Raw genomic sequence first — 18,878 nt, forward strand, 5'->3', positions numbered from 1 at the left:
AGGCATTTCTGTACATCAGTGACAAATCCTGAGAGGGAAGTGAGAAAAACTACAATTTACAATAGCCTCAAAAAAAAAAAAAAAAAAAAAAACTTGGGAATCAACTTAACTAAGGAGGTGAAAAACCTATGCAATGAAAACTACAGAACCCTAAAGAGAGAAATCAGAAAAGACCTTAGAAGACGGAAAGATCTACCTTGCTCTTGGATAGGAAGAATTAACATTATCAAAATGACCACACTACCAAAACCACTATATAGATTTAATGTAATTCCAAGCAAAATCCCAATGGCATTCCTCATAGAAATAGAAAAAGCAGGGTTGGGGTTGTGGCTCAGCGGTAGAGCACTCACCTAGCATGTGCAAGGCCCTAGGTTCTATCCTCAGCATCACATAAAAATAATAAACAAAATAAAAGTATTGTGTACAACTAAAAAATAAATATTAAAAAAAAGAAAATAGAAAAAGTAATCATGAAATTCATCTGGAAAAATAAGAGACCCAGAATAGCTAAAGCAATCCTTAGCAAGAAGAGTAAAACAAGTGGCATCACTATACCAGACCTTAAACTATACTGCAGAGCAATAGTAACAAAAACAGCATGGTATTGGCACCAAAATAGACTGGTAGACCAATGGTACAGAATAGAGGATACTGAGACTAACCCACAAAATTACAATTATCTTATATTAGACAAAGGTGCCAAAAACATACATTGGAGAAAAGAGAGCCTCTTCAACAAGCTGGGAAAACTGGAAATCCATATGCAACAAAATGAAATTAAACCCCCATCTATCATCATGCACAAAACTCAACTCAAAATGGATCAAGGACCTAGGAATTAAACCAGATACCTTGTGTCTAATAGAAGAAAAAGTAGGCCCAAATCTCCATCATATTAGGTTAGTCCCTCCTTAATAAGATTTCTATAGTGCAGGAATTAAAATTAAGAATTAATAAATGGTATGAATTCAAACTAAAAAGTTTCTTTTCAGCAAAAGAAACAATCAGTGAGGTGAATAGAGAGCCTACATCTTGGCAGCAAATTTTTATCCCTCACATTTCAGATAGAGCACTAATGTCTAGGGTATATAAAAAAAGCAAAAAGCTAAACACCGAAAAACAAATAACCCAATCAATAAATGGGCCAAGGATCTGAACAGACACTTCTCAGAAGATGATATACAAACAATCAACAAATATATGAAAAAAATGTTCATCATCTCTAGCAATTAGAGAAATGCAAATCAAAACCACTCTAAGATTTCATGTCACTCCAGTCAGAATGGCAGCTATTATGCATACAAACAACAATAAGTGTTGGTGAGGATGCGGAGGGGGGGGGTACACTCATACACTGCTGGTGGGACTTCAAATTGGTGCAGCCAATATGGAAAGCAGTGTGGAGATTCCTTGGAAAACTGGGAATGGAACCACCATTTGACCCAGGTATCCCTCTCCTTGACCTATACCCAAAGGACTTAAAAAAGCATACTACAGGGACACAGCCACATCTATGTTTATAGCAGCACAATTCACAATAGCTAAATTGTAGAACCAACCTAGATGCCCTTCAGGAGATGAATGGATAAAAAAATGTGGTATATATACACAATAGAATATTACAATAAATGAGATAAAATCATGGCATTTGCAGATAAATGGATGGAGCTGGAGAATATAATGCTAAGTGAAGTTAATCAATCCCCCAAAAAACAAATGCCAAATGTTTTCTCCGATATATGAAGGCTGATTCATAGTGGGATAGGGAGGGGAGCACGGGAGGAATAGACGAACTCTGGATAGGACAACGGGTTGGGAGGGGAAGGGAGAGAGCATGGGGTTAGAAATGATGGTGGAATAAGATGGACATCATTAGCCAAAGTACATGTATGAAGACATGAATGGTGTGAATATACTCTGTATACAACCAGAGATATGAAAAATTGCGCTGTATATGTGTAATATGAATTGTAATACATTCCACTATCACATATAACAAATTAGAATAATTTTTTTAAATGCCTGTATCAATAAAATCAAAATAAATCAGACATCCAATTTCATTATACAGTGAAACCTATATTTTAAATATTTTTCCTAACCAAATATATTCCAGATCAGTATAACTTTGTTTCCCCTTAAGACTTGAGCTATTATGAAAGTAATAACAATAAAGGCACACTAAACCATTTACATTTATTCTAATTTCAGTGTATAAAATGTTTAAATACATTGCTTCTCTTGTAACCCCCCCAAAATTAATCCTAAATCTAATCTAATTATATCTCTACCAATTTCCAATAAGAAACAGGTTACAGGGCTGGGGATGTGGCTCAAGCGGTAGCGCGCTCGCCTGGCATGCGTGCGGCCCGGGTTCGATCCTCAGCACCACATACCAACAAAGATGTTGTGTCTGCTGAGAACTAAAAAAAAAAATAAATATTAAAAAGAAATTCTCTCTCTCTCTCTCTCTCTGTCCTCTCTCACTCGCTCTTAAAAAAAAAAAAAACAGGTTACATAAGCATGTTAAATTAAACTACAAGGATATAATCAATAAAATCTAGACAGTGAGAAACTTAACAATATAGTTTCTTCAACAAATAAATTAAAAGAAAAAAATCCCTAAAGATTAAAAGAGGCTTAAATATCAACAAATCGCAATGTATGAATCTTAAATTAATCCAGTTTCAACCAAACAAAACAGTAAAGAAATGATAACAGGCATCTGGTAATATCATTAAGCTTTAATTTTTATGTAATAATCATATTTTTATAAAAGAATTTATATCTTTAGAAATACATGGTAAATTTTTTATGGAAAAAATAATATAAAATGTCTGAGATTTGTTTCAAAATAATGTGAGGAGGAAGAAGAAAGGAGTAAGTATGGGTGGAGAACTAGTCAGCAGTTCTTAGTTTTTCAGGCTCAGTGACAGAAGCATAAATATTCATTATTCTGCTATCTTTGTGTACTTTCAAAATTCTCCACAGAAGAAAGGAAAAAAGCAAATGTAGAGATCAAACAGATTTCAGAATAGAACATGTTCCACACATATACATATTCAATTTTTCAAATGTTTATAAGAATCTAATGGTGAATAAAATGTAAATTCACTGGAGAATCCAGTCCTGACCTCTCAGGGCCCACAGTTGAAGCAGAGATGAATTAAGGAATAGGATCAAAGCTATGCTACTAAGGACATATGACAAAAGTTAGTTGGTGAACACACCAAACCATTTACAAGTGTTCGTGCAAAAACTCCCAGCCACAGAAACCTGACTTAGGAACTAATTTCACAACACTGTCTTTAAAATTTACAAAATTAAACACTACTCTGCCGTTATCTACATAAAGCCCTGTTTCATTACTCCAAATAACGACACATATTTAAATATTACCAAACATTTCTTTGTCATAGAAAGATCCCTGAGTACATACACTTCAAAGGGAAAGCTATGAACCATGAGTTTCCTTCTGAGAAAGAAATGAAGCAGGGACGAGAAGACAAAAACAAAGACACAGTCCATACCCAGATCAAGAAGAAAGAAAATGCCAGTTTTCGAAGTAAAGTGTGCCTTACCCTATCACATCAATCACCTTCCAGAGCGCAGAGTCCAGCAGCATGGAAGTAGAAATAGGCTCCCAGAGATTATCACTTGCTATGATTTTGACTTTCTGGAGACCCTGAGCGTTCAGCATCCGTCTCAACACCTTTTGAGAGAGAAACAGAGAGAGCACAGGAATTAATAACTGTTACAAATGAGTTTTCTGCTATTGAATTATGACCAAAATAGCTAAAATATCTTCAAAACAGCATTCTGGATGATGATTTCAATATATATTATTTCTCAAAAGAAATGTGCCTTTTGAGGCAAAATGTTTTACAGGGTTTTCCCTCTGACTTTAAAATTATGTTTAATCAGAGAACTTAGAGGGTAGAAGGTGGGGAATAAAAGCAAAAATAATCTAAAATATAATACTACCCAGAAACAGCCATTATTATTTTGGTATACTTTCTTACAGGAATTTTCCTGTGCAGACTTAGTAATAAAATTGAGATCATATTATACATATCATTTAGAAAAATGCTTTAACCTCATCTTATTTTAAGTTTTTCTCAATGTCTTTAAATATTCTGCCATTATTAGAAATATTACAGTTTCTAATATTTTGAACCATATTAGAGGAACTAAGGAATATTCCATTCCTACTATTGTCTTTCACATTTATAAACAGGACAGAAAATTTTAAAATCTACTTAAATTTAAACATATGAAATTTAAAAGAAAGTAGCTAAAGTTTAACAGGAAATAAACCCACAAAGCACAAATTGAGTGCTTTCACTGGTGCTTAGAACCATCCATGGGCCCATGAGGACTCCCAAGGCAGCACAAGATGGAGCCCCTACCTGCAGGTGCAGACACACTCAACAGGACACCAAAACGACCACAGTGAACTAGAACATCAAAAAGCAGGTACATAACAAAATATATGGATAGTCTACAGGTATGACAGGAGCAGAGATGACACCATTTTACCCAGGATCAGAAGAATCTGATTTAACAGCAGATCCTCGGGCTGGGGATGTAGCCCAGTTAGTAAAGTGCTTGCCTCGCATGTACAAGACCCTGAGTTCAATCTCCAGCATAAAAAAAAAAAAAAAAAAAAAATCTTCGTTCTTTCCAGGAGTCATCTTAATGTATACTATATGGAATTCATTAGGGTTACTAGAACATCAAAAAGCAGGTACATAACAAAATATATGGATAGTCTACAGGTATGACAGGAGCAGAGATGACACCATTTTACCCAGGATCAGAAGAATCTGATTTAACAGCAGATCCTCGGGCTGGGGATGTAGCCCAGTTAGTAAAGTGCTTGCCTCGCATGTACAAGACCCTGAGTTCAATCTCCAGCATAAAAAAAAAAAAAAAAAAAAAATCTTCGTTCTTTCCAGGAGTCATCTTAATGTATACTATATGGAATTCATTAGGGTTATCAAACCTGAGCATTACATTCATTTGTCTTTATTGAACTATAGGCAATAGTTCCAATAGAAATAGATTCCAATAGAAATCTGTAGATTCCAATAGAATCCTACTGAAAAAAAAAAACTGACAAGCACAAGCTAAAAGTTTCTATATTCTGAGACATTTTCCTTCAGATAATCTAATAAAAGAAAAAGAAATGAAGTCTAAACTGTTCATAACACTGATGATGAGTCTGAGACCAATAATTAGTCTCCCAAATCAAGTGAGTTCAATTGGAATACAGTGGTGTTAAAACAGTAAAAACTAATTATAATTATTATAGCAATAAGTAAAAAAATAATAACAACAAAATAGCTACTTCAGTCCCAAATCATTGATTTAAAAGAAAAAGGAAACCAGATTCTAATACTTCTAATATTTCTCACAAATGAAATAAAAACTAGAGAGACACATGTATAATCACAATAAAAGAAAGCAAGATTTGAAAAGTCAAATGTGGTTAGATGCAAAGCTCAGCGCTTTGCACTGTTATGATACAGTAGCAATCCTGTCCACCTGTTTGGGAGACATTATGCTACATATGGGATAATGGCTTCTGCTCTGTGCTCTTGCTTTCATCAAGCTCTGCACTCAGCAGTCAGGACATTCAACTAACAAGCCTTGTACTTCAATGGCACCTCCACTGCCCTATCTCCCACACCCAACCTACTCACTCCCACAACCCTACTGGTAATGCTGGTATCCTGGAGTTGACTGAGTTAACTGGCTCTGGCTGCAATGGCTATTATCAAACTTAGTCCTCTCTCCCACCCTATATCTATAGAATAGTTAAAATGTGCCATCAATTTAGTGAACACATGAGCGTACTGATTGGGCTCAGTGCCTTGCTTCTCCTTTCTTATTTAATTCATCTTTCAAGACTTGCTCCTTCCCCACATTCTTTTGTTTCAGACTTTGTCTCCTTGCAAATGTGTGCCCCACCTTCAACTTGAGCAGTCCCTAAAATCTTAAAAGATTCTAACTATATATCACCTCCTTATTAGACTTCCCTAATTAACTCAGGGAAGGGTGTCATCTCTGGGTGCCCCTTGAGAATCCTGTATTGCACTGTTCTGTTAAAGAAGTTAAGACTGATATTTTAGTTGTCTCTATCTGACTGTCTATCCACTGCCCAGACTTCCTTTGGGCAGAATTGATATTCCCTACCCTGTGTTCCAGGCAGGTCAGTGCCTGACAAACTGGGTATTAAATGTTTGCTAACTCAAGGATTGAATGATAAACAAAATAAACATATTGAAATTATTTGCTTAAAAATATTAAATACCCAAATTAAATAAAAAATTTAAGAATTAAAATAAAATATTACCACAAAATTGTATTTCTTAAGGAAAAGTGACATAGACAAGACAAATAAATCCGAAAAATAACCTAAGACTCGCTCAACCTGAAAAGTGAAACTACCTTTTATGCAAACGGCAGGAGTTATTATTATGACAAGAATTATTATTTTCAGTTTTTTCTTTCCTGAAAAATAAAAATGATAGTATGCCTCGCAGGGGGCTTAGAAAAATTAAATTGGAATAAATAATTTTTAAAAGTTGCTCAAAAATATAACAGTTTGCAAATTTTAGGTGCTACCTCTTTGCTAATCACAAATGGAAACATACTATATATAATACACTCTAATATAACAGGCATTTCAAAGAAAAGAAGAATGACAATATATGCTACATATTATGTAACAATAATAAAAAGAAAAAATTTCTTAAGTCCTTAAGGTCTAAAATGACATAATTATTTTAATAATGTTTGTCATAGGTCTAAAACTAATCTATTTTTTTTGTTGTGTATTGTTTTGCGTTAATCCTGAAGATTGTGCATGTAAATATGCACTCTAGTCTGAGCTATGCCCCCAACCCCACAAAACTAATAAAATTTAAAATAGGAAAATCCCACCCAACTCTTCAGATAAAGACAATTCAGAGATTACAGAGAATTACATATACTTTAATATCAAGATTGTATACTTAAGATTCTACTTTAATTTTATGTCACAATTAGCAAAATAAAAAACGTGCTGAAATAAATATGTGTTTCTACTATAAATTTCCTACTAATTTCTAGGTATATGGAACCACTGAAATTCACAAATAACTTAAAGATCAAAAGATATTAAAGTTGTACATACCTTGATATAATTGCTATCAAATGATCTTTCATTCCAAATCTATAAAACAAAAAGCCAATAAGTTTAAATTGAAAGTTTTCAAGTATCAGAAAGTAGATGCTAAGATGTTATTTCTCATACTTTCATTTTATTTGATAAGCCTTTTTTCCTACCTTATAGAATCTGCTGCCATATATTTTAGAAACATTTATAAGACAATATAACTCCTTTAAACTCACATATTATTCTTAAAAACAAAATATTTGGTGGTGATTTTTCAAAAATCCCTTTGTTCCAGATGGTACCAACAATGGAATATACATTAATTCGATATTCAATAAATAAATATTTATTTATTTTTTAAAATTTCTTACATGACAATAGTGGAATGCATTACAATCATAATTATCCATTCACAGCACAATTTTTCGTAACTCTATATATAAAAAGTATGTTCACACCAAATATTAATGGTACAAGGTATGCCAGGACTATAGCAGGCACTGGAGAACTAACAGATGTGAAGAGTATTGTAATAATTCTGACAAGATCCCTACAGGCATACCTGAAAGTCACTCATTAATTAGGACATCATAACAGGAAATGATTTTATGCACACAGAGAATCACAAGGTTGTGCTAGATCCCCAAAGAAAACCGAGGGACAAAATCGCACACAAATCACTTAGGTTAGAATCACGAAGCATGTGGGCTCAACAATGAGAGAGAACTTCTATGACTTTTATTTTGCAGTTCAGAACAATAACTGAGAAAAGCCTACAGTCCTGGTACTATAAAGAGTTCCTTATCAAAGAAATTCCTCACCATAGCATGTGATTATCAAGTTTGAGTCAACCACTATTTACCAGAAACATTTTCTAAAGATGAGTGTGACATAATTGAAAGCTATTGGTTCCAATCCTACATTCTGTCTCATTGTGGGTTAAAATGCCTTGACATTTAAGTTCTCAAATACAGACTAACTTTCAGTTGTAATTTGGAAAAGGCTAGCAAAAACAAGTACATCTGTGTTTCTGGCTTCCTACAGCCTTTGTTCATTCTCATGCAGTTGTGCGTTACAGTGTCTCCCTTGCTCACTGAAGTAAAGAATTTATTAATCTTGGTATCCCTGGAATATTTTGATTTGCAACAGCAGGAATTGGGTAAGTGCTTACTGATAATCTAAGTCATAACTGCATAAAATTTAAAACATCCTTTGGTAGATGGCATATTAATAAGCAAATGCTTATGGAAATCTACTCTGCATATGAATGAGCTATGCAGGGTACCATGCAACCTGAGACACACCTCCAGTCTGCCAACAGATTAGCTCTAGAGACACACAAAATCGTGGGTTTTTTTTTTTTTTTACAACATCATGTTTTATAGTTTTTAAATCATTAAAAGATGTTAAGTAAAGTTTAGGACAGGAAGAGGCAGATTTCAGCCTGCCTGCCAAATCTAGCTACCACCTGTATTTGTAGAGCCTGAGAGCTAAAAATGGTTTCTACTTTTAAGTGGTTACATTTTAAATAGATACATAATTACCATAAAAATATCTTTAATACTGCATTTTGACCTACAAATCATGAAACACTTGTGTGCTGGCCCTTTAAGAAAGTTTGTCAATCCCTGGTTAAGGACAATAACAAAAGATTTATGCAATAAAATAAGAATAATTATGGGATAAAATAAAGGTCCAATGACAAATAAAAATTTTTTTAAAAAAAAGAATGATTATGAAGCTATACAGGAAACACAGTATTGGTAAGAACTAGAAAAATTACGAAAGGCTTGGAAGATGGAGAAGCTGAGTTAGTGCCTTTGTAAACAGTTAAGAGAAGGTATACATTCAGTACAGGTTTTAAAAGTAGGAAGAATTTGAATGGGGGGAAAATAAAAGATTCATGTAGTTAATGTGTTATTATCAACCACCAAAAGAACAAATTAGTCTCATGACACAAAATGGTTGGTCAACAAAGTGCTACAGAATCAAATTACTTTTAAAAATTACAAATGTTCAAAAATGAATATTTTAAATATACTACTAACTCCAATATAATCAATGTCCAAATCATGATAACGCTTGGCACCCAAAATCCAGCTCACGATGTAGTAGGCAGTCAGCTCCAGATTTACATAAGGCCAGTTGAAACCTTTTCCCAGCCATCCAGGGAAGGACCATGGCAACCCTGTGGGGAGAAGAAGAGAGGTTAAAGGCGAGGGTGAACAGCGCTGGCACTGGAACAGAGACTTACAGGCTTCTCTTGCTAAAAGCACCGATGCTTCACTTGAGTCTGCAAATGTCCTGTGGTAACTAAAGCCGACAAAACTTGGCATGTCTGCCTTCATTTGGTATCTGTCCCCTTTCTGCCTTACACTCTGGGTCAGACTCCCACTCAGCTCTGCACATAGACAAGTTAATCATTTAAAGAATGTTCATTTAAAGCTAGTGATCCTCCCCCGTCAAGGCTGAAGGTACCAAGACAAGAGTACTAAGCGTCCTCATAATCAAGAGATTGTCAACTGTCCTGATCTAAACCCCAAGAATGACACCTATAAGTCTCCAGTCACTGCCTTAAACCTGCAGGAACTAACTCCATCTTGCCTTTTTGACTTGTCCTTTTGTCCCCATTTTCTCCTGCATCTATCTTAGAACAGCCTCGCAGGTAGACCATCCCATAATGAGACTGCCCCCCAAGCAGGACCAATTACCCCATGATGAGGGTTACCCCCTGGAGCAGGTACAATCATCCCATCATGGAACCAAATTACCTCCTCAAGCCCAGAGCCAGCAGGACCTTGCAGACATGAGATCATGACCAACCAGACCCTGGCTAACCAAGACTGACTGCTTTGCCAGCTAAGCAAACACCTTACTTTGCCCTCATTCCCCTTTCTCTAAAGCCTCAAAGCTCTTGTCATCTCCTTTAGATGGATATTAGGTCACTTGACCTCTCTGTTCTTCCTCTCTGTGTGGCCACACTGAATGAAGCCCCTTTCCTGCCTTCCCATTGCTCATGTCTTCAATTGGCTTTAGGGATGAGTGGCCACAACAGGAAGAACAGAGAGGTCAAGTGGCAGCACTGTTGAAAACAATCAAAAACACCCAGCTAAGCCACAGTGAGGCTGGGATTTAGGATAAGGAGAGAGAAATATGGAATGTTAAGGGAAACACCCTCAGGACATTGAGATACAAAGATCACAGTTGTAAACTTTGGCCCATGCCCTTGGTCTATGACCTTGGCCATGTCCTTAAGAAATGAGGGAAATATACAAGGATAAGAAAACTAGCATGAAATTATACAGCTCCACCATGGATCCACCTACAGTGTGGCCCCCCGATACAGCCCTTCTATTAATATTGGATCCTCCCAAGACATTCTCCTCTCCTAAATAAACCTCTGTCTATGCCTTTGAGTGGCTCGTGCTGAAATTCTTTCTGTCACATATATCAAGAGCCTCTCTGGTCCTGAGCTCCCCCCCTCCATTAGGAACTCCCTGCACTCTTCTCCAGAGATAACTCTTCTCCCATGATATCTCTTGGTACCCAAATGTAGGGCTTCAGAAGCACTGACATTGCTAAGTATTATCAAATATTTTCTGTCGTGACTGACTTATTCCATTAGTTCCTATAGCTATAAACACCTCTCCCCACCCTTCTCTCTTTCTCTCTTTCTCTACTTCTTCCACTTTCAAAGACCAGAGAGCCTAATCTTGATCCACCTCATTTGCCAAGGGTCCCCTTCCTGGGTGGCTGGGAAATCCCTAGGCCATGTGGGAATAAGGTAGCAATAAGGTGGCAGCTGACGCCATCCTAGGGATCTGAAAAGAGTCTTTGAACTCTAAAACCACGAAGGAGCTCAGTGGTCCTTTTTAAAGCTCTTTCTTTCTCTTATGCCGTATAGTGGGGGAAAAAATAAGTCCCACAGACATTGAGGAACCTAAACAGGTAATGTTCTTATTCTTTCTTTTCCTCCTTTCCTAAGCCAAAAGCCCTTTTCTCCCTTAAGATAAATGCTTGTCTATAAAAGCACAGAAGACAGGAGAGTCCCTTAGGCCAAAATACTCCATTCCTGGGTCAGAGGGAACATAAAGTGCTCATCTTCAAGGCACATACGAAGGATTGGTGTCCCAGCATTTTGAGCACCCCCTCATTTTGCCAAATGCAAGGTTCACCCAAGACACAATGTTGGAAGGACCTGGCCTTCACAGGACAGTCAAGGTAGCTGCATCTATTAATCACCATTTTCAGACCCAATACACACAGTGGCCAATCTAACTCTAAGCTTCTGCTATAATCTCCCAACCCTAAATTTCAGCTAAAACTTGTAAATCCTAAGACACACCTCGTGGTCAGTCCTCCCTCAACCCCTTTCCAAACCATCTCTTCACAGTCTCCCTAAACGTCCCTATCCTAGAGGCTACAGTTCTTACCGTCAGGGAAACTGGGGGCTTGTAAAAAGGAGATGCAAGGCTGTATCCTGTCAAGAGTCACACACAGTTTGCCAGGCAAACACCTGTAATCCCAGAGGCTAAGGAGGCTGAGGAAGGAGGATTGAGAGTTCAAAGCTGGCCTCAACAAAGGAGAGACACTAAGAAACTCAGTGAGACCCTGTCTCTAAATTAAATACAAACCGGCCTGGGGATGTGGCTCAGTGGTCAAGTGCCCCCGAGTTCAATCCTTGGTACCCAAAAAAGAAAAGAGTCATAGTTTGTGTGTGGCCATGAGAGACCACAGTTTCTTAGGCCTTCAGGAACCAGCCCTAAAGTCTAAATTTCTTCATTCCTTGATTTGTATGGTCATTGAACTACAAGGATAACTCAGCCTAGGATGGGAAAGTTAATCACACTTCCTCCTTAATTAGGGAGGGGGAGAAAAAGAAAAACAAAATGTTTTAAAATAAGCGGCATTTGGCAGGACAGTAAGGATTAGGTTTAAAACATAAAGTGGGTCCCAATTAAGGAACAAATTTCTAATTAAAACTTACCTGACTTTGTCCTATCCCAAAGTGCCTCTAAGCTCTCTACCAGGTTTTTGTGTCTTCAGTATTTAAAATAAGAAGAAATCTTAAATTCTTGAGTGTACCTAGATTACTCGAGATCTTACAGATTTTTTTTTTTTTTTTTTTTTTTTTTTAGGATTTTTCTTATTTCTTTTCTTGAGGCTGGGTAAGGGCTATCAATCACCCTGAACACTGCCTAATGGAATAAGCATGCTCGTACCACTGATCATTTGGGACAGACTTAAAGGTCCAATCCTGGTTGGGGACTTAAAGAGTATCCCAGAGGCTACACTGTTGGACAAACTGGAAGGTCTGATCCTAATGGGGACACATAGAGTATATCCCAAAGATACTACAAAAATGTCTGATTCTGGCTAGAGACTTTTCCAAGAATACCCCAAGGCTGTTTTCTTTTCAGAAAGCCACATTGGAGATTGTGGGTAATTTGGCATACAACCCTGAGAACTCACCCCTTGGGTGCATATTAAATAATTAAAGTTAGTTTAAGACAGAGGACTTAAATCAATTTCCTTTTTTTCTGTAATATAATTGGGTCCCAATATAAATTAGAGAATAGAGGCTTGTTCTGTAATGGGAAAAATGGACTGAGATTTGATTACCTAGGTCTCCTACTTCCCTCAAACTGTCTAAAAAACTGGCTAATTATTCAAAGTTTTTCATCTTAAGCAACTATTCAAGGGCTAACTCTCCAACTCACTGAGTCTAAAGGAAAGAGAAAGAGATCTTCCTCTTTAACAGGTTCTTTAAAAAGGAGAATCAACAGTAGTGATGGCTAACAGGGATTCACCTCATGGATGAACAAGTGGCCATTTGAACCACTGATTCAGTGTCCAGACATGAAGGACAGACCTTGCCCCAGCCATTCCTATACAGATCTCCCCCTTCACCCAGATGTGAGCATGGGGGTCCTGACTTGCTTCAGTTTCCTGAGGGAGAAAGTTGGTGCATGGGACAGAGGAAGGCTTGAGACAATTAAAGGCAGTTCACAGGGCCACACTCAGGTGCACGAAGGTCTCATGTCCCAAGGCTGACACCAATAGCTCTCAAGGGTACCGAATATTAACTACTGTCTGTCTTTTGTTTCTGACTGACTTGGCCCGATGGTGGAGGGTACCCTCACTCAGTGAATCTTGAGTCCTGAGATGAAGTGTTAGTCTAATCTGAGGTCTTTGGGAAAGAGGTGACCCATCAATCCCCAGAGCATGAGCTGAGCAGTTCCTCCCTCTTCAGAAATGCTTCTACCCCAAGTCTGTCTGTCCCTGGTGTCTACCTCTTAGATAGGGATCCATTGTGAGAGATTACCAAGATACAGCCCTTCTAACTTTGAAATTAGGCTGCCTTCTAGACTCTCACAAGACACCTCTTCTTTTAAATTCCCCTCAACTGGCAGGAAAAAAAGACCAGAAGTTCTGCCTCACTCAATTAGAGTCAATTATTCTCTTTTCTCTCCTACTTCAGGAGCCAAACTATTTACTTCCTCTATTAGGGACATCACCCAGAGGACTGACAGCCTTGCCCCCCACTTCAAGTTGAGAAGTAGCCCTGTGAGTATGAGGACCCAAAAGGACAAAGGGAACATGTAAGATAAATTGTAAAGGCACAGTTAGCTGAAAACGTCCTCCCTTAAATTAAGAAGTTAGCAAACCCCATTCTGAATGAGGCCCAATTATTCCCATCACCACCACTAAAGAGTATCAACTAATGATAGGCTTAGGACACACAGACCAGGATTTATTACAAGAAAGGCATCTAAGGGTTTCATGGTCTCCCAAGGTTACAAGTCACAGGGTAAGGGTGGATAGTCCAAGGCTTGCACCTTTTTCTTGGCCAGGCCTGAAGAAGGACAGAAGTTATGACCATACTGATAAGGCAGCAGTTAAGTCTAGAGGTCATGAAAAGAGGGAGAGAACTGTGACCACGAGATGCTCCAGGATCGGGGAGACTGACCACGAGATGCTCCAGGATCAGGGAGACATCTCCTAGCTAAAGAGACAGTTTCCTAGGCATAGGTGCCTATGTTCTATTCACTTTCAATCGTGATTTGTTTTGGTTTGTTCAGACGGGAGCCTCAGCCTCAAAAGTAACACCAGGGGATGACCTATTTACAGTTGAGAAAAAAGAAATGCCTGATAATTTTCTACAACAAACCTGGTGAGATTTCCATCTGGGGGAATAAAAAAAAATGGTCTCCAAAGGGAAACATAAATGAACATCACTCCTTAAGAGACTGGTTTTACAAAGGGAGAGGGGGGAAATGGTCAAAAGTACCCTGTGAATGAGATTTTTTTTTTTTGCCTCCCATGCTCAAAACAAGGGCTTTCCCTCCTCTTTCGCTGCCTACCTGATACCCATCTAATAAGTAAGCCACATAAGCAGATGCCCAAATCTGCTTATGTGGCTTATGTGGCTTACTTACTTGGAGACCAGAGAAGGAAAGTTTCACTTTTAAATCTAAGCTCCTGTGGATTCAAATCATAATAGACTGTTTTCTCTTTTCTTGTACTCTGGTATTCTGCTCTCCCAGTAAATTCCTTCCTAAATACTAGAGGACAGGAGAGTCAGATGGAGGGGATCTGGAAAGGCCAGCAGGTCCTGGACCTTTTGGGGGCACTTCAGAGTTCTGCATTGTGTTGGGGGAATAATGGAGCAGATATTATCCAAAATCAGAGTCTCAGCTTCAGGAACCTCACAGGAAAGACTCAAGAATGTCAGGGGATTCCCTATTTCCCATGGGGTTTCCTCTTCTCTCCAGGGAAGAAAAATTAAAAGATCCCATCTGTACCAGTCTTCTTTGCCTTAAGAACCTTTTTCCTGAGGAACACATGGCCTCCTACATTCTTCAAATATCCGGACCAACTCTAATCTGATCCAAAACTGCACTCTGTTCTGATAGAAATGTTCTGTGTGCTTTTTTACTAGAGTGATCACCGATGCATTGTTTACTTCAGAACTTTTTTTTTTTTGAGCTCATAAGTTTTGTGGTAAATTCACACTTGATCCTGCATGCCTAAATTAATATATATTGTTCTGTTTAGTCTTGTTTTGTTTTAACTATAGAGGGGTTTTGTCGTTTTGTTTGTTGCCTTCTGTATGTTCTTCCTGCTGTCTTTATTCAAAAGTCAATTATTCAAAATTCAAAAATCTTTGTTCCTGTTTTCACGTATATTTATGCACACCTGTGTATTGTATCTGTGTCTATACATGTGTCTTTGTCTATGTGTCATTTACTTGGTACCAGAATTGGCATTATTGCTCATAAATTAAATTTTATTTTAAAGTAATGGATCCAAATACCTTTTAGTCCACATGACTTAGACCTTTAAGAAAAAGTTCCATTCAAATTGGTTAAACAGATAAAAGTAAAGATGTCTTTATACATTTTTCTAAGTGGTCAGATAATCAATAGAATTTTGATTTCTATAAAATGTTTGAAGTGTAATGTCCATTGCTTCTAGATTTTTCTTCAGCAGGGAAAAGATGGCTTATACTGTTAACTACACTTGACTGATATCCTGGTTTTCATGGGTAGCTTAAAGTTACAGTTAAAAAAAAAAAGAGTAAATCAGATCTAACATCAATGGGATTAATCTTCATAAATGTATCAGTTAAGAGGAGACACCTGATTAATATGCAAAATTAAAATACTGAGACATCAACCATTAAATAAAAATTCAAGTACTCTTGATTTCTTGAATTCTAAAAGGTAATATACATTTGACTATATTAAATGTGTTTATAAATTGGTAAATGAAAAGACTTAAAGATTATTTAGTTTCTGGGTCTTCATTGAAAGCAAGGATACTAAGAGTTAAAATTCTAACAGGAATAATTCTATATGCAAAGAGTACAAAAAGTTCCAGCTGTTTCAATTAAAGTGCTGTAAATAATAAGAGGAGTAATTGGAGGAAAAAATCAAATTTTCATCTTATTAAAAGGGGTAATTGGGGGAAAAATCAAATTTTCAAATTTCATAAAGATTGTTTCAGAATGTAAATTTAAGAAAGGGTCAGCATCTAGGAAAGAAATATAAGAAAGTTCTAGGTATTGAACTAAATATGTTTGTCCAAGCTTTATCTAAGTGCTATGTAAACATTTGTATTATAGAAATGAAGCGCATTTATACATCAGATAATAAGTCTATTTCTGATCATCAACACTGTTTCCTAAACACATGAGAGCTTTGAAGTTGTACTTTGATTTCTGTCTGTGTTGCTAGTCTATGCAGACCTATGATTATAGTTACTCTACATTATAAGTTCTAAATTTTTCTTTAAAAGGACATCTGTGTAACTGACACTGGCTTCTTTGCGTACTAAATATATTCATGTCCTCCAAGTATACAAGCCCTTTAAAATGTAAAGCTTAGGCAAGCACTTTATCAAGCTGGTCTACTCCAATCTAAAGTTTTGTCTGTAGCAATAGTTTCTTTCATACTTATATAAAAAATAATAAATTTGGTTGGGAATTTATTTATGTCATTTTATGTTTTATAACTAGATAAAAACAACCTGTTATCAATAAGTGACATATAAAATTTTGTGTTACTTTTACATTGGGATAGGAACTTAAATGTGTTTTTGGAAGGTAATAAGTAAATCTTGGTTTGTTTAAAGGCTGACAATGTGGAACATGAAAATAGTTTGCCACTTTTCCACAAAAAGGATTCAGGAGCTCTCTTAGTTTATTTGATTCATGTTTCAGATATAATGTTGAATTGTGTCAGCTGATATTCCATACAGACTAAGGAAACAATGAAAACTCTGTAAAAGTATATTTAAGAAAGAGGCAAAGATCAGCTTCAAAAATAAAACACTTCACCTAAGATCTGTCAACAGTCCAGCCTCACCTGAGTTAAGACTCTACCTCTCACCTTACTCTACATTAGGATGGTTCCAAAGTAGGCTAAACTTAAGCTTATTTAAAGTTGTGTTCAAAAGATAGATTTTTGTTGCAAAGATTACTGTGATCTCAAATAACAAAGGGATATAATACAAAACTAAGTAAGATTTGGGTAAGTTATAAAAGATATGTAAGATTATAAGAGAGTTTTAAAGAAAAGTAAAAATAAAGGATTTCCTGTGATTGTGTTGATAAATTTATGTGTCTCTGTGGAGGCAAAATAGATATCAAAGGCATCAAAAAGTCTGGGTCTTTTTAAACTAATAAAGCTTGTATCTTCCAGATTACAATTCCATGTTAATAGGATGGAACACAAGAATATCAATCCATCCCTGCAATTAAAGCCAGCAATATATCTCCTTTACAATAGTCAGAGTGAGATTTTTGACCCCTGACTAGGCAGGGTCATCACCCCTTGCCAGTCTGAAGCAGCCATAAGAGGCAGATTTTCATTCCTCACCAACCCTTAAGATTAGGGATCAAAGTCTCAGCAGGAGAATGAGATAGGGATTTAGGATAAGGAGAGAGAAATATGGACTCTTAATGGAAACACCCTCAAGCTACTGAGATGCAGAAAACACATTTGTAAACTTGGCCCATGCCCTTGAAAAATGAAGGAAATTCGAAAGTGTAGGAAAACTGGTACAAAATTGTGCAGCTCCCCTGACTCACCTCCAGACTGGTCTCTGATACAGACATTCTATAAATACTGGATCCCTACCCCAGGTCTGGGCTGCTTCTCACTCTCAAGACAGTCCACATTCTCTCTTGAATATGTATCTACCTTCCTAAATAATCCTCTGTCTATGCCTATGTCTGGCTCGTGCTGAAATTCTTTTCCATCACATACGGCAAGAACCCTGCTGCTCCTGGATCGAGTCCCCCCAATTCTCTTGGAACTCCTTGGACCCTCCTTCAGAGACATCTCTTCCTCCATGACTAAAGGATATTACAGAGCTGACCAAAAGGAACATTATATACCACAAATTCTTGAAATTCCTTCCAATCTATGGACACTGTAATTTCTTATTGACCTCTAGAGTCAGATCCCATAATTCCAAATATTCTTTCCAAGAAATGAAATGAAAACAAACAACAAATGTACCTCTCTCAAAGACACTCACTAAGAGACATGTACAACATTTTAACCTAATATCTCCATTCTCCATTGGGATTTCAATGTTAAATTTCTGTTCTCTGAGGTTAAATCCATGGGTTCTAAAAAGTTATACTCAACTACCCCATCAGATAAACAAAATACAAATTTCCCATTCACAAGTACATCTTTTTACAATTTAAGGCTATTTAAAACATTAACCCGTCAGGTAACCAAATTTAGCAAACTAGTTTGTCCTGATATCAATATAGATGCCAATGACTCAATAGGAAAATACATCTTTGTTAAATGATGTGTATCAATAAGTCCATATTCTTCCAGTAACCCTGATTATTAAGTTAAAAACTGAGAATGGTAGAAAGTCACTGATTACAAGTGTACATCCTAATTTGGTTACTAATATTTTAAAATAAGCTTAACAGTTAAAATCCTTAGCTATGAAATATATTACCAATCTAGTTCAGGTTAGGCCCTTAGGCCAAAGTAACATTTTGAAAATCAGCATCCACCATCTTAAGAAGCCCACACAGGCTTCTTAATGACCTTCTCATTAAGTCTGCCTCAAAGAGTTCCTAACTACCCAACCATAACAAAGACGCCACGTAATATTCACAGGACCAGATGGGTTATTTTTTAACTACTTCATTGTACATTACTATATAGTTAATAAGTTT

The 18,878-nt window shown here is 36.8% G+C and overlaps 1 protein-coding gene across 5 annotated transcripts in view; it reads right to left on the bottom strand.

The window, feature by feature from the left end:
* Window positions 1–18,878, bottom strand: part of Galc (galactosylceramidase) — a 74,661-nt gene that overhangs the window by 46,240 nt on the left and 9,543 nt on the right. For all 5 annotated transcript variants that reach the window (XM_078050660.1, XM_078050662.1, XM_078050664.1 and 2 more), the window contains 3 exons: window positions 9,214–9,353; window positions 7,184–7,222; window positions 3,585–3,715 (listed from right to left, as the gene is read on the bottom strand). In XM_078050660.1, the coding sequence (XP_077906786.1) occupies window positions 3,585–3,715; window positions 7,184–7,222; window positions 9,214–9,353 (310 nt within the window). The remainder of the gene's footprint in view (window positions 1–3,584; window positions 3,716–7,183; window positions 7,223–9,213; window positions 9,354–18,878) is intronic.

This window comes from Ictidomys tridecemlineatus, chromosome 5 (assembly GCF_052094955.1).
Source record: "Ictidomys tridecemlineatus isolate mIctTri1 chromosome 5, mIctTri1.hap1, whole genome shotgun sequence".
NCBI classification, from domain to species: domain Eukaryota; kingdom Metazoa; phylum Chordata; class Mammalia; order Rodentia; family Sciuridae; genus Ictidomys; species Ictidomys tridecemlineatus.